The sequence below is a fragment of the Trachinotus anak genome, unplaced genomic scaffold, assembly GCF_046630095.1.
Source record: "Trachinotus anak isolate AG129_WGS33_773 ecotype Australia unplaced genomic scaffold, CSIRO_AGI_Tana_v1 ptg000032l, whole genome shotgun sequence".
Taxonomy (NCBI): Eukaryota; Metazoa; Chordata; class Actinopteri; order Carangiformes; family Carangidae; genus Trachinotus; species Trachinotus anak.
Genome location: NW_027273883.1, coordinates 25646366 through 25669237, shown reverse-complemented (window position 1 = coordinate 25669237; position 22872 = coordinate 25646366). Strand labels below are relative to the sequence as shown.

Below are 22872 nucleotides of genomic sequence, written 5' to 3'. Positions count from 1 at the left end.
GAGACACTTCTTCTTTAATCACCAATATAAGCGTAGTGAATATGATCAACTATAATATTTCATGCATTCCACTAAGATTTAATTAAAGAATCCACTATCCCAGGTTCGAAGTGAATGATTGATTGGTGTTATGGAGAGACAGGTAATAGTGTAAGATGATATAAAGATGGTGATTAAGTATTGTTTCTGTTCCTTGGCATTTTAAACACATCCTGAATAAATCACATCATGAATAAGTCACACATGATACACAGGACTGGAGATCTGGGAAATACAGAACCACTTTAATAGTCTCCAGTGCTGTGTGTGTGTGTGTGTGTGTGTGTGTGTGTGTGTGTGTGTGTGTGTGTGTGTGTGTGTTAATGCTGTTCTATGTAAATTGCAGGTGAAGTCAGTGAAAACAGGATCAGTGTTCTGGACTATCGGATGCTGCCTGTCCTATTTCTACATGGTGAGAATGCACACTTTTTTTGGTTGTATTGAGAGAAGTCTCCTCCTCTCCTAAAATAAACAGTGATTATGACTGTTAAAACCACTGAAAACAGTTTCACATTTAAAGTGTGTTTTGCTGGCGCAGTATGGCAGTGCGTGCAGTTGAGCATGTGTGGGTACATCCATTAATAATGCATTTCTGTTGTAAAAGTTTTGAATTAATTGAAAAATGCTCATAATACATGTGTATGTGTCACAGGTTTCAGCTTGGGGAGGTTACGTGTTCATCATCAACCTCATTCCTCTTCATGTGTTCGTCCTGCTGCTCATGCAGCGCTTTAGTAGGAGAGTCTACATAGGTGAGATGCAGCACACATACACATGCACACAGACGCTCATAAAAATGCAAACTTTACATTCACATTAATTCAAGGGCATAGACAGAGACTTGTGGGCTCACAGTTATATCTTTTATGACACCCAGTGTAAACAGGATAAACTGCCAACATAGGGGCCAACTGAACAGTCAGCAGCAACACACACACACACACACACACACACACACACACACACACACACAGCTGTGCTTTCTCTTCGACAAGACTCAGAGCCATGCACACTGATTTGGGGATACCACACAGAGTTGCTTGCTAGTCTTTGTCATATCTTCACTGTATAAACACTGTTACTGATGATTAATAACATTCTTTAGCAGCTGATTTTGTCTCTGCAATGAGACAGATAAATCCCCCAGAGAAGGACAAAAGGGAGACATGATAAAAGTGTAGAGATGAAGAGTGGAAGTGCAGGCAGGAAACAAAAGAGAAGAAAAAGACAAAGATTAAAACTTTCTTCCCATCAGTGAGCTTGCCTCATTCCACATTTCAAACTCACCTCACTGATCACGAATCCAGCCCTGACCCCGGGCTCACAGCTCCCTTTTGGTGCCACAACACTATTCCAGTGTTTCAGATTCAAATCAAAAGCTCATACATGCCATACCTGTTCCTAATCCTGTAGAAATAATGACGTTTTCAGATGTAGAAAGTACACAACTGGGAAAGCTATGAAATGGGGAATCAAACAGATCCCATACTGAGGACTGCTAGGACAGTAAGTTATAAGTACAGAGAAGGAAGAGTGAAAGGAGAGAAGGGGGAGGTGACGCGGGGTGATGTGTGTTCTACGTCCTCCAACAGGATTGTTGGCAAAATGAATAAATGAGCATCAAGCTGACTTTTCCACCTTCCTCCTTTGGTCTGCTACCTCCTTGTAGTGTTTTAAAGTGAATCCTCACAAGCTGCTAAGACTCTGATCATAACATTTAGCAGTTATATTATTGTTCTGTCTTATTTCTTCAGTCACAAAAACTGACACTAATTGTCCGATAGGTGGCTCTTTTTCTTTTTTGCTCAGTGTTGGATTCAGAGTCACCAAAGTATTTGATGATATTCCCCAAATCTATCTCTTGCTGCACTGGGAAGTGGCAACCCACCATCAGAGCTTCACCACGTAGTCTGGGAAGATTGTTTCTGTAAGGGGGGCGCCAAAGGGTTTATTTTTTATCCCATAAATAGCTTTGTGTCTTTTGGAAACTCACATGACATGATCTATGGTTATTTGTGAAATAACCTCTGAAATTTGGTTATGATTGATCATAGTCTGTGGGAATTATAAGTGAGCTCTCAAAAACTTTAGCAATATGGCACACAAAACTTAAGAAAAAACACCAGAAGGTTGTACAGACGTAATTCCTTTGTGCAACACATCTTTCAATATATGAAAAAACTGCTTCACTGCAACCTGTGGTCAATGATCAAGTCTTCTTCAAAATTAGCATTAATCAGTCAGCTCTCAACTCCTTAAGTATTTGTCCAGATGATGAGCCCAGGACAACAGAAACCAAGTCATCTGGTGTCAGACCAACAACCTTTCACTAAATGTTGACAGGACAAAATATATCGCTGTCGACTTCAGGAAGAACTGCACAGAACAAACCCCCCCTCTGCATCAATGACACCGCTGTGGAGTGAGTCAGGAGCACGAGGTTCCTATGGGTGCAGAGGCACTACAGAAACCTTCCTGACCAGCTACATCTTCACATACACTGCAGGGCAAGTTGTGAGGACAACAGAAAAAAACCTTGAGACTTCTGTCCCACTCATCCAGGTCTTGTTCCAGAAATGCTGCTTGAACATGGCCAACTGCATTGTCCGGGACTCCACCCACACCTCCCATGAACTATTTATCCCTCCACCCTTTGGCACCACAGCATACAGTGCGGGGCTAAGGAGCTCTGTAAGAGCTGTTGGAGCAAATTAATTCACTGGATTTATTTTTGGTTGTTTTGGTCTTTTTCATGGAATCTGAAAAAACATGAACTTGGAAAAACAAGAAAAAAGAATCACCAGACTTTTGTCTGCAGATGTTTTTGCTTCACAGTGTATCAATTTAGAGTAGGATGCACATTAGGGGGTTTGCTTGAGAGAAGGTTTAGATTAAAGTAAAAGTTTGTCAGGTATGTAGTAGTGAGGATTATGGTTATTACTCTTACTACTGTAAGTTGTAGTTTGCCTGTAACTTGTCTTAACTGGCTGACATCTCTCCGCAGCCTATAGTACCTTCTACATCATTGGCCTGGTCCTGTCCATGCAGATCCCTTTTGTGGGTTTCCAGCCAATTAGGACCAGTGAGCACATGGCTGCAGCAGGTGAGTAACCAGTCATCTGGGTTTTGGTTTGGAAATGGAAGATGGCATTGGAAGCAGGTAATCTGTGCTCACTGCAGGCCTATGGAGTAACTCTTAATTTGACAGTTACTGCAAAAACATTCTTCTTAACAATTAAAACAAGAAGAAGAACCTGTACTACTCTCTGTATTAATTTAACATTTTTTCAAGTTTCCAGTCTTAACCCAATAGATATCTGCTATGAAATAAGATCCTTAAATACAATCTGCAGGAGCCCTAGAATCATGGTGCTGAGGTCTTGGACCATTCACCTGAGACAGTTCTCTCAATATGGACTTTAATCAGCGACAGTTGAAGGGATGGCTACAGCATGACGTGATGGCATAGATTCTATCTCAACACTTCCTACCATTGCTACCCACCTTTCTACCATGGCAAACCATAGTAGACAGTTGGGTTGCAACGATAGGAAGTGACGAGACAGAATCTATGTCATCATGTGATGCCGTACCCGTTCCTTCAGCCTTGACTGTTTCAAGTCCTTAATGCACCTACAGCAGCTAAGTATGTGTCAGTGTTACCATGGAGGTTAGCTTTATGCATAGGTTAAACACTGTAGTGCTCTTCACAAGGCCACACCACCTTAACATTAGTAGTAGTAGTTTTAAAAAGAAGATACTCTTTTTCATGGCCAATTTGAACAAGGATCTACTTAACTTAATAATTTCACAAATTTGATTTCAAAACTGAACCCTTCTGGCTGTATCTTTGCAGGTGTATTTGTGCTACTTCAGGTCTATGCCTTCCTGCAGTACCTGAAGGACCGACTGACCAAGCAGGAGTTCCAGACTCTGTTCTTCTTGGGAGTCTCTCTGGCCGCTGGAGTGGTTTTCCTCTCTGTCATCTATCTGACATACACAGGTTGGTTCACGTTGACTTTTAGAACATTTTATTTCCAGGAAAAATAATTATTTAAAGTTAATACTGAACTGACCACATTTGTATTTCTTTTTATGGGAAGAATGCACTTCTACTGCTCAGTAAAAAAGCTGGATATGCAGGCCTCATAGTTACTGTGCACACAGGTGACATTAGGGCCTACTGATCACTTCATTCCACATTCAGTCAGTTGGAGTATTTTCCAGACAAATCAAAGCTTTACCCTGAAGAATGTTAACAGCTTTCACTGTGATTTGTACCTGATTGTTTGTTTGATTTTGTTCTAAAAGAATGTTGGTGAGATTTAGACTGAAGAGTCTCCTGTTCTTAGACGGAGCTGTGATTGCTCCTGTCACCCAGTGCACACCTGCAACTGTGATTGGTTATAATACAAAGCGTATTTTAAATAACTGTTGAAACATTCATAATCTTCATAGCAAGATAGTTAATAATAGTACGTTTAATGATAGAGCCTTTGCTCTGTCACAGATGATCACTGCTAAGGAACATTATCTTTTCCATGTCTTGTGATTTGTCTTATTGTCTGCAAATCTCAGAAAAAACCTAAACCAACAATGCAGGAAATAAACCACAGAGCCACTGTTGATTGTAATGAATGAACATGTCATCAGGTGCAGCAACATGACTTCATGTGTTTTTAATAGTGGCTATGATTAGAACCGTGTAACCACTGAAATCACACATCTGCAGTAACCACCAGCCGGCCGATCACAGTGGTGAGTGGTTGTTCTGTTGCAAGCACATATTACTGAGTAATTACATGACTGATACATGCTGGAGGAAGTTGGCAAACAAATATTCCGTCCACTGAAACCTGAATACACAGCTCACTGACAGCCCGTGTGTGTGGGTTGGTTTGTATTGGCTGTTTTTTTTTTTAAATGCACATGTAAGTACATTCTGTCTGAGCCCAGATGGTTTGTGTGTTTCACCCCCAGGGTACATTGCTCCATGGAGTGGGCGCTTCTACTCCCTGTGGGATACCGGGTAAGTCGTCATGATTGATATGTTGCAGTGGATCTAAAGCACCTGCCCACAGTGCTAATAAAGAATTGTCTTTAAAGTAATTCTGTTAAAGTGATGGAGATTGAAAGTGATGGGGTGGGAGTAAGTTTCATTTAGTCTAACATGAAGTCTAACTTGACTTATTCAGATACACTATCTGCAGAGAGGAAACTTGTTACTTGATTTATACAAGTGGAGATTTTGTTTTTGCTTTATTTATAAGCAACCTTCTCTTCTTTTAGACAGATCTTACAGACAAATCCAATACATAAACAACACTATAGTTTTTGCCTCTCTTCAGCTGCCAGAATATTTTCATGATCAAGCACTGAGTCAGTCAGTCCCATCATAAAATCCTAAACAGATAATGCTCCATTTCTCCCCTCCCAGATCTTGGGCTTACAGAAAACTGCCTGACTGCAGCATCAGCTGTAAAACTCAAACTCTCACTGAGTGTATGTGCACATATGTGTGTGTGTGTGTTTGTGCACATGACTGCACAAACACAACACAATATTTTTTTTTAAAAGGAATTTGGGTTTTGCCGCAGTGCAGTAAAAGGAATGAGGTCATCCTTTGACCCAAGGTACCTGACATTGACCAACTTTATTTTTTTTAAGTCATCCCACTGAATAACATCTTCAGCTTATAATAAATAAGATCATAAAGCTGTGAATGAATGATTTGGATGGATATTAACAAAATGAATTGTTATCTTGAATAAAATGAACGTTTTTCTCTTCCTTTTCCTAACCATACTTCTCTCTGTCCTCCATGTTATCCACAGCTATGCTAAGATCCACATTCCCATTATAGCATCAGTATCTGAACACCAGCCCACCACCTGGGTGTCCTTCTTCTTTGACCTTCACATCCTCGTCTGTACCTTCCCAGCAGGCCTCTGGTTCTGCGTTAAGAACATCAATGATGAACGTGTGTTTGGTAAGAGCTCTGTCGTGGAATAAATATTCAGACACCATCAGTATCAATACAGTGCCCACATAACAAGGATGAAGGCTTTCACTAGTATTGTGGCTTTTATATATGAAGTGAAAGATTGATTAATGCCATACAAGGACTTACCTGAGACCTTTTAAAAATTTTTTTTGTTAACTCAATTTCACACCTTAACAGTATCAACCATTTTTTTTATAATTAACAATCTCAACACATCTTACACATCCCACTTCCCCACTTAGTCCCAACTATTGCATATCGTCTCATCTTTCCCCAGTGTACGGATCTCACCCACTGGCTTGAGTGACAGTGATTGGCTGAGTTGCATCACGTTAACAGTGGCGTAAAGGCTAGAAAAGCTGTGCCAGTTAAAATAGAAACGCTCCATCAAAATTTAATAATTTTCAATACTTTATGGGTTATAGGGCTGGGTCCAGGTATGATGGCATCTGGGTACAGACCTGGACCATGGTCTGCCTGTTGGTGATGCAGATTAGATCACAGTGCTGATTTGATATCTGTATTCAGTATATTCTGTGTTCAGTCTTAGTATTCTATTAGTTTCTTAGTATTATTTGTCAGCATAAATTTATCAGTTATTTCTCTACCTGTGAGGTCAGTAGCAGTTGAAAGATGACGTAATTTCTGAAAAAGAGTGTCAGTCAAATCTAAAATGAAGGAAGACCATGAATGTATTAATGTGATGACGTGACGTGAAGGCACCGGACCATTTGGCATCCCAGCTGAGGTGCTCAAGCTTTGTACCTAGGAGCTCTGTCCCATCCTCCATTCTATCTTCTGGGAATCCTGCAGGATGGCATCTAAACCCACCCTCTAGAAAACATCCACCATCATACCAGTGGCCAAAAAACCGAGGGACGCACCAATTGTGAAAATGTTTTTTTTGGGGGGGTTTTTTGTGCCAAAGAAATCAATATAGAAAATAGCTGAACTGTTTTTAAGTCTGTCAGCCCTTCACACTATCTTTGAATAATCACAAATTAAATTCAATCATATAACTACTTATTCAATGAGAAGATTTTTTTTTTTTAGTATACATAACCCAAAAAACGTTTTGTGAAAAATAAATTAGATGCAGTTAAATGTATATGCAATTAGAAAAACAATAAATCATAAAATAAATAAAACATAAATTAGGAATAAATACAAACATAAATAGGACTGTCTTTCACCTCCTGTGTTTTTCATACAGAATGAAATGTTACATTTAAGCACAAACCAACAATAGGCTGGAACATGGGGCTGAACATAGGTGTGTGTGTGTGTGTGACCAGCGCTCTCTCTACCGTGCCTCTCATGGGCAGCACCAGCAGCAGGCCTATCCATCAGCTCCGCGTCAAGTTTTCTTCATGCGCGTTGTTTAACTTCCTCATCATAGTAGCGGTCCTTATACCTGAGATCCAGTGAGGTTGCAATGCAGAAAACGGGATTTGATTCAATTTGATCAAAGTGTTTGTGTACAGACTCTAATAATGTGGTCTTTGTGGTTTTGACTCTGTGGTCTGTGTCGGCTTCCTTGGTTAAAAGACTTTTCAGGGCTCTCAACAAGGGGATGACATCTGCATGTCTCTGGAAGAAAAGTGTAAAAACGTTTTCAACTAATCCGCACTGGTGCGTAGTGAGAGTTGCGGGAGGTAGTAGTCTGCGGCATATGTAGCAAGTGCATGCTTTTGTTACAGAAGGCTGTCCAGCGTGTAGAATGTAGCCTATTATTCCACCGAGTGGCAGCATCTTGCTGTAGCCTTTTGGGTTTCATCCTGCAGGCGTGAGGAATCACAGGAACACGTCTTGCAACACGTCTCAAAGACAGTGAAATACTCCCATATGGCGACATTTTCTGTCACTTTTAGTTGAGAACAAACCAGCAGACACAGCTCACCATGCCCTCTTACTCATGCCAGTGTCGTGTCCAACCAGTGGCTGTTATTGGTGTTACTATCACCTGCTGGCAAGTGACTGCAAATAACAGCAATAACAATTTAACCAGCACAAAGCTGAGGCAACACAACAGATAAATCAGTGCATCCCCTATCCATCTGAACCCAGTCACCCAAACTTCCTCAGCAACAGGTCAAAGGTTACCACCAACCTCTCAGACATGAATGACACCCATTGCACGTGGAGTAGCAAATTACACTGATCTCCCTGTGAATCCACATTTTGCATTATTGCCATCTGGTCACAGATACAGGACTTTTAAAGAGAGAGGAGCTCACTTTATGAGCTTGATGTTTTTTTTTTCTTCTGACATAGCAGCTCAAACCAAACCGCATTGTTGACGCTGCTGTACAGACCAGACCCATCTATGTTGGTACATATACGTATATGGGACATAGGCAGTGACATGAATGCTGGGTGTCTCTGTTGTTGTGTGGATGTCTATATGTTTCTGTGTGGAATGTCTACAGGTTGTGAAAATAAATCTCTCCTTGGGGCAATAAAGGCTCATTTATCTGTGGTGTGAATCTCCTGTTCTACCTCATCCAAAACAAGTTCTAATGGATTCAGATCTGGTGCCTGGGGAGGCCACTGAAGTTCATTAAACTCATTTTCATGTTCATGAAAGCAATTTGAGATGACTTTTGCTTTGTGACACGGTGCACTGTCATGCTGGAAGAAGCCATTAGAAGATGGTTAATTCATTTCTAGCTTTGCTAAAATATATTAAATTATTCCTGGAGTATCTTGCCACATTTCTGCCTGTGGCATCATATTTATATCTTATGACTATTTCCAGCTTCATCCAAATTTATCACATAGCATCATATATTAACACCTTTCTGAAAGTATTAACGGTAACAGGCCATTATGAGCTTCATAAATGTAGAAAAGATTGCAGAGCTGTCGTACTGCATTGCATTATAGGTGCACCTCATAAAGAGGCCAGTACACCACCATAAATCTGCAGTGAGCTGAAACTGGCCAATAAGATCAGCATCTGTCTGGGCAAGATTATGTTGAGTCTTCTGCTGCCCTCCCTCGCTGCTGTGCCCTCTCTACCTGTTGTTGTGAATGTAATCTCAGACTGATCTCAGTACATGCTTGATATGATAGTAATACAGGTACTCGTGCACAGATGTCCACATTTAGTCTTTGATGATGTGGTGGCTTTCTTTTTCAGCTGTTACACTTTCTCCTTCATGTCTCACATATATATGACTTGACAGTGTTAAATTAAAGTAAAATAAATGAATGAAGTTATTTGTAGAATAAGGTCAAACTCATGAAGCTTGCATTGTAACATCTTGATCATCTGTAACCTCCTCATCTCCTTCCCTGTGCTTTCCTTCCACCAGTGGCCTTGTACGCCATAAGCGCTGTATATTTTGCCGGCGTGATGGTGCGTTTGATGCTGACGCTGACTCCGGTGGTGTGCATGCTGTCGGCTGTGGCTTTCTCCAGTGTCTTTGAACACTACCTGGGTGATGATATGAAAAGGCAGAGTCCGCCTGCAGAGGACAGCAGTGATGAGGATGACAGGAAGAATGCCAGCAACCTCTATGACAAGGTTATCATCATCGGTTTTCTATCATGTTGTTGAATGTACATTTATAGTGCAACAGCTGATTTTCTGTCTTCAATAGTCTTCTAGTACATTGATAGTTTCAGTAACTTTTACAAATGGTTAACCCTCGCTGTGCTGTTTCCTGCAGGCTGGTAAGGTGCGTAAACACGTGTCGGAGCCAGAGAAGGCCGAGGAGGGCCTGGGCCCCAACATCAAGTCTATAGTCACCATGCTGATGTTGATGCTGCTCATGATGTTTGCTGTCCACTGCACCTGGGTCACCAGCAATGCCTACTCCAGCCCTAGTGTCGTACTGGCATCTTACAACCATGATGGGTGAGAATAATACACAATGTGCTATTCCCACATGCCACATAAACTTTAGACTTTTTCCAGTATGTTTGACTGGAAACTGTTTAAGTTTGAACAGTTTCGTGGCTCCTTGTAGGATTAGCAGCTCTTTAAGGGTCAGTTTGCCCAAATTACAAGAATTTTTCTCCCCTACTTTCATCCCTTGTGGTAATGTAGCCATGCAGATCATTTTGGTTTGGTTTGGTTTTCTTGGAACTCAGGATTTGTGTTGTTGGTTTAAACAAAGCTCTTGGCCACATTACATCCATTGTGACACCTAACAGATATCACACCTAATTCTTTACCCTGCTATAATCAGTAGTATAGAGACAGACCATAAAATGGAAACAGTGATGCAGGTTGTCCTGTTAAACATTTAATTGCTGTACAAATTCTAATGTTGTTTTATCTCTATATATGTATATGTATGTACACCTGTATGAATGGAAATTATACAGTAAAAATCTGAATCAACTCTGCTATAAGAAAATATTCAGTATTACCAGAAACGTGATTGGACTATGTGACTGAGCCCTGAGACTCACAACAAGAAATACTCATAACACTAACTTTGATAAGAGGCTCTCCCTTGGGGGCCCCAGAGGCCGTTCATCTGAATTATATTTGGGTGGAGGCAAACATCTAAAAGTACTAATATCATGAGACCTAAAGCAGAAACTGTACGTGGATAGATACCACTAGATGTAAGATTGAACTGACCCCTTAATGCACAGTGGTTCAGGGTTCACTGAGGGGTTTTGCTGTTAAGTAAAATCATATCGCCATTACACCCAAGGCTCTGTCTAATATTAATACTCTGTACAAATACATATTTTGACTGTACCTCTTTCTACCACTGTGCCATCAACATACTCATCTATCAACTTTTTCTTCCAGCTCCCGTAACATCTTGGATGACTTCAGAGAGGCTTACTATTGGCTGAGGCAGAACACAGATGAGCACGCCAGAGTGATGTCCTGGTGGGACTATGGCTACCAGATAGCAGGCATGGCAAACAGAACCACGCTGGTGGACAACAACACGTGGAACAACAGTCATATAGCACTGGTGAGAGCTGCTGCATCCCAAACACTGACGACATTTACCGTCCACTTCAGTTCCATAAAAACAGCCTGTGAAAACTGATGTATAATCTCTTCTGTGGTCCAACAGCAACTTTACAACAAAGCTGCTCAGAAAGTCTTTTATTTTTTCTTTTATACTACACTTCTGATAATGGTAACTTGATAGCACGGCCCCTTTTTTTGCCTGTTCGAGGCAGGAATCCTGTGCCTTTATTCTGCCTCACTGTTCTATAAAAAAATGGTACAAACACAGAATGGGGAGGTTGTCACAGAGTTGGATCGACATCTGTGTAAAAGGCTAAACTGGAACGGCAGGACAGACACCCACACTGCTGTGTTACATGTCACACCTCTGATTCCACGCCACCGGCACACTGTCCAAAATCTCACACTGGGGCAGCATCATGCTGGCTTTGTTTGGTTCAGTGTAAACAAGCAAAGCTGGGATGATGAAGGGTCCTCTTAACAGTGGGACCTCAATTTTAAAATGGGCTCATGTCTTTGTTAGATGTTCCCTCCCTGGTAAATGTTCACGTCTTTCAACCTCCAACCCTTAATACTCAGTTTCTAGTGTAGGTTCAGAACTCTTCCAGCATTAGTGGTGGTTTGAACAGGTCGGGGGCGTTTTCCAATCCAATTCAGCTGAGCATGCAGAACATCACTTACTGCTTAAGCTGACTGGAAATGATGGGTCTGTGTTGCAAGTAAACAAAATACCACATGTACCAAAAGAATTGAAAGCAATTCATTTTAACAACCACATATTTGAACTGAGTGAATATTAAATTAACCACAGCATGAACATCTGCGTCTGTTATTTGATTATCAAGTGATGGATTCAATGTCATGCCACCGATACTGCATTCAGGTGGGTTTCCTACAAAAACAACACCAAGAAACAGCGGCACACTGGCATAGCCACGGAGAACATGATGCTCCAGGACCACTAAACTGATCTTGCTGACTAGAATCTGTGAAGTGACCCTTTAATCATCACATAATAAGCAAGTTCTACTGAATTGGATTTAACTGTCAAGCTGCCATGTCTTTGTGTACAGGTGGGCAAAGCCATGTCATCTAATGAGACTGCAGCCTATGAAATCATGAGGTCACTGGATGTTGACTATGTCCTGATCATCTTTGGTGGAGTGATTGGCTACTCAGGTGATGACATCAACAAGTTCCTGTGGATGGTGCGCATCGCAGAGGGGGAGCATCCCAGGGACATCAGGGTGAGAGAGCTGCCACACACACACACACTGTGTCTCTGAGTAACATCTTTAAGGAGAAACAAACAGAAGATGATGGTACAACAGTTTTCAAATATTAACTAAAGCAACTGTTGCCATCTGCAAAGTGGAATTCACATCATTTTTTAATGCACTCTCTGAGGTCCACTCATAGAAATCAAATAAAAGTGTGCTGTAAAATGTTGGACTGCCAAATAAGATAATGGCTCAAGGTTTGTGTCATTTCACTCATTTCTCCCACCATCTGTCTCATCTTGCCTCTCAACCCAGGAGAGTGACTACTTTACCCCGCAGGGAGAGTTCAGAGTGGACAAAGCCGGCTCCCCGACGCTACTCAACTGTCTTATGTACAAAATGTCTTATTACCGCTTTGGAGAGATGCAGGTATGTTATTTAATAATCCTTCAGTAGAACATTCCTCTCACACTTGAAAAGTAATTGATTTTAAAGGACAACGTAATCACAATTTCAACAGACAGGAATCATAACTTTATCTCTTTTTTTAATTTCTGTCAAGTTGGACTTCCGGACACCACCAGGATTTGACCGAACACGTAACGCTGAGATTGGCAACAAAGACATAAAGCTGAAACACCTGGAGGAAGCCTTCACCTCAGAGCACTGGTTGGTCAGGATTTATAAGGTCAAAAATCTGGAAAATAGAGACCGTTTGGAGCACAAACTGCGAAGCACTGACACCTTGAAGCAGAAGTACACCTCCAAAAAGGTAAGCTGGTGTCATTTTCAGCCACTGTACTCGGTCCAATGAAAAGGCCAGTTCATGCTTTCCTCAGGAAGGGTCTGCATTGTTCTGTGTGATGGGAATTTCATCATCATCATCATAGTGTCCATCCAGACAGCAGGAAACTGTTTAAATGTCAAAGGCTGTGTTGCATTAGTGTAACTTAAGCTTCACCCCCATCCTATCATGGTGTGATTGGACAGTTAATTGTTTTCATTTGGACATGAATGAGGCCTCTTCATCTCAAAATAGAAAGCTCCCTTGCACCTCTGCAGTAAAATTAATGCCAGTGCTTTTCATTTAGTATTGGGATGTCTGTGCTGCCCTCTGCAGTGCAACACTGCTTTTTTACTTTGTGTTTTGTGTTGTGATTTTATTTTAACAGAGCATGGAAACTTTGTCACAACTCAAACAGTTCAAAAAGCTAATTGATTTCACTTTTTTTCATTTAGTTATGACACAGATGCATGAAAAGTAAATGCATATAACATAACACATACATTTGCTTCTTTAAATTTATGTGGTGGTTAGTGGTTAGAACCTCCAATTCTATTTTCCCTGTTCATTCCCACCCAGACCTCTAGCAATGAAACAGCTTTTATTCAGATGCAAACTTCTTTTTTTTCTTTTTTCAATGTAGGGTTTAAATGAAAAAATGTTTTATTGATTGATTAATGAAGGTTCATGGTTAAAATATGTTATTGTGTATATTTTGTTGGCGGCTAAACTTACACTGATAAGGGAGCATAAATGAGAATTTAACACAACTAGATCATTTCTAGCAACTTTTTCTATCGGGCTTTATATGGTTCGGTATAAATGTGGGTACAGATAGGTTTGTGACATAGTAGATATAAACTTAAGTCTCTTACACTCTTCCTTCAGACTTGAAAAAGTTTGATCCAGTTATATAGAACATTTATTAGCACACTGAAATATAAGTGGTTACTGAAGAGTGCCAAAGCCTGGCTTCATTTTTACTGGCCTGTGTTTCTGGTTGTTTCTTCCTCTGCAGACAGCCAAGAGGAAGCGGGGATACATCAAGAACAAGCTGTCCCTCAAGAAGGGCAAGAAACTGACCACAAGGTCTTTATAGAAACCCCACCATTAACAGAGGCACATTGTGGACGGGAGAGAGAAAAATCTTTAACAACTTTCAAAAAAAACAAGCAACAGCAGTAAAATCCATCTATCAAGATGAGTGAGGAACAAATGAGGCTCCCCCGACATTTGCCGTCCCGAGCGTCCTTACCTGGAGGCTGGAAATGTTCCTATCAGCTGACATCTGACCCGATAAGGAGGGTGAAGGAGGCAGAAATGTCGGCCAGTTTGAGATCCTCCCCACACTGGTTTTAACCTGAGGAACTGTGACCTTTTGATTTGCTTTTCGTTTTGTACTTGAAGATGCTGTGAGTGACGGATGACAAAGAGCGCAAGAGAGATTACATGTCTTTAATCCAGGGAGTTAGTTTGGGACTGGTCTATGCATCATTCAGAAACGTACACAAAATAAAACTTTGTTTTACCATGTTACAAAATCAGAGCTGAGCCGAGTTGAGATCTGCTTAAACTGAGACAAAGGGTGATTTTAGGATGATTGAAATGGCTGTTTCTCCTTTTTGGAGAATTCTCACACTTGATGAATATGTTTGATGGAAAAGGAGAAAGAGAGACAGACACTTACCTGCCCACCACCCTGCTCCTTTAGTTTTAACCAGCTGCATTTAGAAGATCGCAGAAATTCAGTGATTTGAATTTGGGCTCACATGCTTCTGGAGCATCCAGCTTTGATTAGATCACAGTGAGCACATCGGTGATGAGTCGTTTCTTTTAATGTATTTAATTTCCTTTTACATTCTCCTCAGAATCCACTACCAACAGAAACATGCATGTACACATATGTGCCAACAAAGAGAAGCTACCATGCTTCCTCCAACCTCGTACTACTGCACTGACAGGATGTATTATTGTAGAGCCAGACTGCTTACTTAGAGTAATTCCTGATTGTTAAAACTTGGATTTGATTTTCATAGTTTGTGTGTTTGTGATAACACTGTACTCTCCGTTGCTGAGACTTTGGAACATGTCGGCATGGATAAGAAGTCGTCTCACCAGGCTGGAACCATGAGCAGTTATTTAGACAGTTTGTAAGCAAACTTAGTAAAACGTGTTTGGAGGAGGAAACAAAGGTGAATCCGTTAACCCAAACATTGCAGTTTAGAGACACTTCCTGGCTCAGCTTTGACCTACTGTACTGGCTGAAGGTGTGTACACACACACACACACACACACACACACACACACACACACACACACATACACACACACACACTCTCTCTCTCACTCACACTCTCACTCACACTCTTTTCTCTAAAATGAGGGATTTTTCCCAACATTTCAGGTATATTCACTTTCAGTTTTAGCATCAGTTAAAGGGGTCTTCCAGTAATTTGGCATCACATTTCCATTAACCTGATGATTTCACAAGAAATTATTTGAAAAAGAATAGTCAAAACCAGAGCAGCAGAAGCTGAAATATCTTGACTTTTATTTTGTAGTATCAGGGTCAAACTCCAAAAACACTGGAATCTACATTTCCTACGACAGAACAGCCTCTTTCATTTGATCCTCCTCCTCTAACTCCATACCTCCAGTCTGTAACATAGGCTTGCATTTAAAAATGTATAGTCTCTCAAGCCCAAACCAATATTACCCTTGATGGTGTTGGGGTTTTTTGTTATTTTTTTCTTTCAAACTTTGGAAACTTCTCCACAGAAGACATCATATGACTGTTTGCACGGGCTGAGTAGTCGTCCCCGTGGTTGAGTAAACTGAACTAGTGTGAAATTAGTGGTGTCCCTCTAAAGTGATTTCGGTAATCTGGCTAACCTGTTTTGTTTATAACCTCTCTGATCATCCGAGTGCTCGACCACGACAACTTGTCAGTCAGAAATGATCAAAACTATGAAAATAACACCCAATCTGTATTAAACCAACATTATCTTTCATGGTGTGTAAAAGATTCTTAACAGTTCACATTTGTACGTTATTGAACCACAGTGGACTCCACACAGAACTGAGCTCTTATCAGTGTTTTGCTGCAGCTCAGTGGGTAGAGCATTAATTTATCTTTAAGATGCTTCAGGGAAGCGGAGACCGTCTACATTTTATCAGCTAAAGGTGATTAATGAATGAATGTGTTGCTGCAGGATGCTGCTGCTCCTTCCACAGGTCCCCTGACCTATCGGCAAGAGCCGGTTATGTTTCCACACAGGAGAAGGGTTAAAACAACATTACACAATAGTGTTTTTTCTATTTGGCTTAATTTCCGCTGTTTTAATTTGTAGTTCTGTTATGCATCCAGTGACATAACACTGTCAGCTGTTCCTTCTGTAAACCAATCTGCTCTATAACTGAGTTCACCTTATTCTGTTTCCTGACGATATTGTAATAAACATATCCATCCTGCATGAGCTGACTTTGACTCTGTGGTGAGCTTTAGTTGGAACACCATCGCAAGACAGTGCAGGCGGTGAGTATTGCGTTGGCCTTAAGAGAAAAAAATAAAGCTCTACACAGTCAGTCGGTTTATTTATTACATGGACAATGGAGGCTGTAATGACTAAATCAAGGGTAGCGTCACATCACAAAGTGTAAGGATTTGATTTTATTGCTGAGTTTTTTTTTCCACCAATTGTAATGGTCTCAATGCAGGTATGAGAATGAAACATGCCTTTTTGAATAAAGGGGTTGAAGTAACGCTGTGTTTTCATTTCTTTCAGCTCAGTCATTCATAATGGACCTTTCCCCACACACTTGGTTTTCAGTACCAGTTAAAACACTGTACACCACTACAATGAGCTTCATGTCACCTAGAGGCCTGCACCGCTTCATCTTTTGCTTTCATTGTCTACAAACTGTGTAACTACTGTGCAGCTCACGTGTTATGGAGATGCAGGTTAGCATGACTGTACTGACTGTATTATAGAGAAACCAGGGAAATGCAGCCTAACTGTGCAAAGGTAACAAGATCTACCCACCAGCTTCTCTAGAGCTCAGTAATCAACAGTGTTTCTTGTTTCATCTGCACAAAATCCAATGTGTAAAATGTCTGCACAGACACATGAGCCAAGTAAAATGACATTTATTTCAAATATTACAGCCATAAACATTCTCTAAAACTGAACACAATAAAAACAAATTCACACATAAAAACAAACTGACATTAAAAAAAATATCACCCCATTGCATTGACAACAATGCATTGTTCCTACATTAACTAACAGCTCCTTTGTCGAAGCTAGAACATATTTATACATTCAGCATGTCACTGAATGTATTATAAAAACTACAATAAGCACTTTCACACTACTACACACTATAAGCTCTGATGACACCATTAATGGGCACAAATTAGTGTGAATCAAAAGGAGAATTCAAACACAAAGCATCAAAATGATTGTAATGTGTATGAGGTACATGTGTCCTGAATCTAAACAGCAGGAGGGTGAAGAGTCGAGCTTTGTCAAGGCAACACTGAGTGACCTGTAACTGTGCTCTCAACGAGTTCATCAAAGGAAGGCCATCAAAAGTTAGTCAGTCAGTATTTGGATTTTGAGATTTCAACATTACATTTTTTAATCAAACTTTACTTTGCTTCTTTGCTTTTCCTAAACGGCTGAATTCATTTTAATCACCTGGGTGACCAGAAACTAGTCAGTGAAAATTGGGCCCAATTTAACTAGAGACACAAAAGGAAAAAAAATTACCACCACAGAATCAAACAAATCTTTTCATTGCAAATAATTAGTTAAGCTGGTTTTCTACCTCGTGTTGCCTGATTTCCATTTCTCAGATGAAGTTCTGTAGTTTGCTATGTAATAAGAGAACCAATCTGATTTTTTGAGGAGCAGCTTCATCCCACTGCTGATGCTATTCACTTATTTGTTTAATGAAAACAGACATACTCCATATGCCCATTAATCAATTAACTACATATCACCTACAGTTACAAGACCAATGACCAGTTTCAGATGTTCACAGAGTTTCTCTGGATGATTTCAGAATCTAGTAAAATCGACTTCAGGTTAACTATGTTTGACCATCACGGTGAATATTACTTCACATTTCATTTTTATTGACCAATATGACTTATGTTGTATTGAAGCTTGATGCTGGACCACTCCTGAAACTTACCGACTGTACATTCACTGGTACAATATTCACTTGTGCTTTGTGTTTATCCGTTAGGATTTGATTCCTACTAATACAGAGCTCATCAATGCAATGCTATTCCCAAGGTTGAATGATCTATTGTTTTTAAACAGCAATTTTCAGTATGACCAATATATGATTTTTATTTTAATTTACATAGGTAACAAAAGCTGGATCAAGTGAAAAGTTTCAGACAAATTTGTTAGAGTTAATATGTTTCCTGTATGAACGTGTCTGAACTATTTACCCATGGCCAAATATGGTTTGGTTTAAGAAGAAATGACTCTGTATAATTTTGATATTTTAAAAAAATAAATGAGCGTGCTGTGTCCTCTACATGTACATGTCATATCATTAGGTCAGTTATTTAAACACTAATGCTAATAAATGCAAAATGCATTATTGTGTGATTCTTGATGTACAAATGATATACATTTGTGATTATGTAAACCCCATATACAGGCTTTTAGATTAATTTAAAGAAAATCACGACACGACAATACTAGTCAGAAAAATCACAATTTCTCCTCATTCACCCCAAGCTGTTTTTTGTCAGACACACAATCAATTAGTGGATGTCTGAGTGTCCCTTAATGTACCAAGCCAGGTTGAAAATCGTTCCTGCACACAAGTGAGCTCAACAACAACATAACTGTGAATAAAAAAAGGAATTCAATTCTTCCCTGTGATGGACTACCTACTTAAGGCAATTTGCATCTGTGGAAGTTGCTTTTGATCATGTACTAAAGTCAATGGAAAAGTTTGTATTTGTAGTCAATGGGCTGAAATATGGAAAAATACTAGTCTGTCCTTTAAAAGAAACTTAAGAATGGACAGGCTGCACGCTGTGGAAGAACTTGGGACAGAATCTATTCAGAATACAATGTCTGCTCACTTTACCTTTGTTTCTATCAGCCAATAATCAAACACTATTGACCACTACCACTTAGTCCTCCTCGTTCTCCTCATCCCCTCCAAATGAAAGGAGGCTGTTATTCTTTATTTTCTTTCCAGACTGCACCTCCTTCTTCTTCTCTTCCTCCTCTCCTCCACCACTCTTCTTCTTTTTGCTGGAGCTGGCAGTGATCCGGAATTTGTCTGAGGACGAGCGCTTGGTTGGTTTCTTGAAAATGATTTTATCATCAGCAGGAGGTCCGTCATCTGCAGACAAGATGGACAAGTGTGATTCAAACAAATAAATGTTTTTAAGAGAACAAAGTTTGTGCAAACATAGGGATTTTCTAATGACGTGCTTGCTGTTGCCTTGACAAAATACATCAACATGTAAAGATCCCTTCCAGGGAAGTTCCAAGAATTATAAAAAAATACCCTGCTCTGAATAAGAATTTGTGACTGATACAGTTTTTCCATGATAAAAATTCCATCATCAGATCGGAATTTTCAGTCAGCAAATAATATTTTTGGATTATTAATTTCTCACATGCTTGTGGTTCATGCATTATTACTGATGTGATCTTCTTCAATACACCTTACCAACAAATATGAGAAATGAGCTATTCACTCCGCTGCCCAGTGCGTGTCAGTTCATCTCACCTGCGGGCAGCTGCCTCACGGAGGCCGGTCGGGGGCCCAACAGGCGACTTGCCTGCTCAGAGCATCTGTGCTTATGTAGTACGCGCCCTAACCACTCACCCCACACCAGCATGTTCATCGTCTGATTAGCCTACTTTAACTGCCCTCTGTTTCCATCATACTTCTCTGGTGCCATCACACTTTGTTTTGTGGAACCGGTTTGTATAGTACAGCCTGACTGCCAAAAAAAAAACAAAAAAACATGCACCCATCACTGGCAACAACTGGGGTCGAAGCAGCTTTAGAACATTGGCAGAAGACCACTGGAACTAAGACACACATGACGTGATTTAATTGATGAAAGAATTTTGATTCTAGGCCAAACCATTGTCATTCAAAATAATTGCAAAAATGCAAACATGATTATTACAGCTCCAGCTTGATGTTAGTGAGCATCATTTCATGTGCCTGAGTAGTGGGCGGAAGCCACCTGCCAACTTTTCTCCTCCAGTTTTTGCTGAAATCTTTTTTTTCTCTTTTAGCAGAGAAAAACAACATGTCCATTACATCACTGAAAGACCATTCTCAATAAACACTCACCAGCCACTTCATTAGAAACACCTTGCTAATACCAGGTTGGACCCCTTTTGTCTTCAGAACTTCCTTAATTCTTCATGGCATAGATTCAACAAGGTGCTGGAAACATTCCTCAGAGATTTTGGTCCATATTGACATGACAGCATCACACAGTTTGGATTGAGATCTGCTGACTGTGGAGGCCATTTGAGTACAGAAACCAGTTTGAGATGATCTGAGCTTTATGACATGGTGTGTTATCCTGCTGGAAGCAGCATCAGAAGATGGTACACTGTGGTCATAAAGGGATGGACATGTAGGTTATGGCTTTTAAATGGGGGCCAAAGTGTGCCAAGAAAATATCCCCCACACCATTACACCACCACCACCTGCCTGAACCATTGATACAAGGCGGGAAGGTTCCATGCTTTCATGTTGTTGACCTCTGACCCTACCATCCGAATGTCGCAGCAGAAATCAAGACTCATCAGACCAGGCAACATTTTTCCAGTCTTCTACTGTCCAGTTTTTGTTGAGCCTGTGTGATGTAGCTTCAGTTTCCTGTTCTTAGCTGACAGGAGTGGCCCCCGGTGTGGTCTTCTGCTGCTGTAGCTCATCTGCTTCAAGGTTCGACGTGTTGTGCGTTCAGAGATGCTCTTCTGCAGACCTTGGTTGTAACAAGTGGTTATTTGAGTGACTGTTGCCTTCTTATCAGCTCGAAGCAGTCTCCTGTGACCTCTGACGTCAACAAGACATTTTCTCCCAGAGAACTGCTGCTCACTGGATATTTTCTCTTTTTCAGACCAGTCTCTGTGAACCCTGGAGATGGTTGTGAGAGAAAATCCCAGTAGATCAGCAGTTTCTGAAATACTCTGACCAGCCTGTCTGACACCAATAACCATGCCACGTTCAAAGTCACTTTAATCACCTTTCTTCCCCGAACTGATGCTCAGTTTGAACTTCAGCAGGTCGTCTTGACCATGTCTACATGCTGAAATGCACTGAGTTGCTGCCATGTGATTGGCTGATTATATATTTGCCTTAATGAGCAGTTGAACAGATGTACCCAATAAAGTGGCCGGTGAGTGTATGTGCAATGCAGGATTCATGTTTCCATATCGCAGTTGTGTAAGTTTCCCACTGGATAAAGACTGTCTTCCAATTATATGTATCCCATAAGATATCCCAGTTTAGAAGCAGTGATATGATTAAAAGATTGGATTGTACGATTCTCCATGTCAAATGAAATAAAGAGGCCCTCTAGACATTAAAAGATGGTTCTTATTCCTTCAGTCTTACCTTTCTCTGCACCACCTCCAGTCTGCATTTTAGCCTTGATCTTGCTCACTTCTTCAGCAGTCAGGTCTCCACCTTTTAGGACCACGACTTGAGGCAGCTCGTCCTCCTGATCACTCCCACTGTCATCATCCAGTGTCGGCATCACATGACGCTGAGAGGGGAATCAGGAACCGAGACAAAAGAGGTTTTCTTTACCAGACAGCCAGCCAATGAATGAAGTAACCCCGTTCACACCGTGTTATTCACTGCGCAGGGTGCGTTTAACTGGATGAGAAAAGTTAGAAATGAGTCCAATGCGGAAGATATGTCTTATTTCAAACTATTTTATCAGCAGACGGCCACTAATATACAGTTTTATATAAACCTTGCAAAACAGACAGCTAACGTAAAGATTTCATACACTCAAATAAGCTACCCTGGGTCCGGACTGCTAGCTTACACAGCAGGTAGCCGAACCACCACATACCTTTGTATCAACCGTGGGCCCTTCTTTATATCCAACATCGGTTTTGAACTTCTTCAGGAAGGACGGTTCCGCTGGTTTCACCCACGACACGCCACTGGCCTTATTTCTGTTCATTGCAACGCAGTAAAACAATACAAGCGCACAGATGGAATATAGGCCCGCACAAATATTTCTAATAACAAACAGGGAGAACTTCCGCTTTCAGGATTTCCGGTCGTGTAGGGGGCGCTGGCGAGATAGTCCGGGATGAATGGGGCCTGTTGAGCCGTCGTCACAGACTGTCACTTTTATGGGGTAAAACATGTTTTACTGCCAATTACCATTATGTTTTCAATATAGGGGGTAGAGCCAGTAGATAGAGATCCATTAGATTAATGAAATGCCTTTCTGTGAGTGTTTGTGACGTCACCGGACGCCACGCCCACACCCACTTTACGGCAGTCGGTGTTTTGGTTTCGCTCCTCGGTCCAGCGGCCGCAGCTGCGACAGACAGCTTTGATACCGCACACAGATGCTCTTGTTTTGTTTACACCAAACTCATTCGACTTCATTTCCAAGGCGTCCGTGGACTCCGGGTGCCATCGAGGAAAGGTGTCCCGTCGCAGTCAGTCGTAAATCCCACCAATCAGTTGTAAACCATCGGCCGACTTAGGTTGAGTGCCAGCGTCTTATGGGCAAACTCGCCCACCCTGTAAGAAAAACTAAAATATATTAGCAGTTTGTCATTTCATTTCTGATATATAATCGATACTATATTCACAAAGACGACAACAAACATTGGGCTTT

The 22872-nt window shown here is 40.8% G+C and overlaps 2 protein-coding genes across 2 annotated transcripts in view; one reads left to right on the top strand and one right to left on the bottom strand.

Annotated features, from left to right (window-relative positions):
• LOC139613412 (dolichyl-diphosphooligosaccharide--protein glycosyltransferase subunit STT3B-like) overlaps positions 1-16757 on the top strand; it is a 38018-nt gene extending 21261 nt beyond the window's left edge. The window contains exons 4-16 of the mRNA XM_071470027.1: positions 386-451; positions 692-791; positions 3044-3142; positions 3896-4042; positions 5020-5068; positions 5874-6028; positions 9361-9572; positions 9718-9905; positions 10818-10989; positions 12065-12238; positions 12527-12640; positions 12774-12983; positions 14014-16757. Coding sequence (XP_071326128.1) covers positions 386-451; positions 692-791; positions 3044-3142; positions 3896-4042; positions 5020-5068; positions 5874-6028; positions 9361-9572; positions 9718-9905; positions 10818-10989; positions 12065-12238; positions 12527-12640; positions 12774-12983; positions 14014-14094 — 1767 coding nt within the window. The 3' untranslated portion in view covers positions 14095-16757. The remainder of the gene's footprint in view (positions 1-385; positions 452-691; positions 792-3043; positions 3143-3895; positions 4043-5019; positions 5069-5873; positions 6029-9360; positions 9573-9717; positions 9906-10817; positions 10990-12064; positions 12239-12526; positions 12641-12773; positions 12984-14013) is intronic.
• Positions 16758-17126: 369 nt separating this feature from the next.
• Positions 17127-22363, bottom strand: kiaa1143 (KIAA1143 ortholog). The gene is made up of 3 exons (XM_071470046.1): positions 22087-22363; positions 21621-21771; positions 17127-19373 (listed from the first exon to the last, which is right to left on the bottom strand). Exons 1-3 carry the CDS (start codon positions 22198-22200, stop codon positions 19159-19161), a joined length of 480 nt encoding a protein of 159 aa, XP_071326147.1. The 5' UTR covers positions 22201-22363; the 3' UTR covers positions 17127-19158.
• Positions 22364-22872: the final 509 nt, after the last annotated feature.

Excerpts from the sequence above, each read along its gene's own strand:
- kiaa1143 (XM_071470046.1), bottom strand. The coding sequence starts at position 22,200 with ATGAACAGAAATAAGGCCAGTGGCGTGTCGTGGGTGAAACCAGCGGAA. Across the intron at positions 21,772-22,086 it reads GGCCCACGGTTGATACAAAG|CGTCATGTGATGCCGACACT; the intron begins GTATGTGGTGGT and ends TTCCCCTCTCAG. Across the intron at positions 19,374-21,620 it reads TGGAGGTGGTGCAGAGAAAG|ATGACGGACCTCCTGCTGAT; the intron begins GTAAGACTGAAG and ends TCTTGTCTGCAG.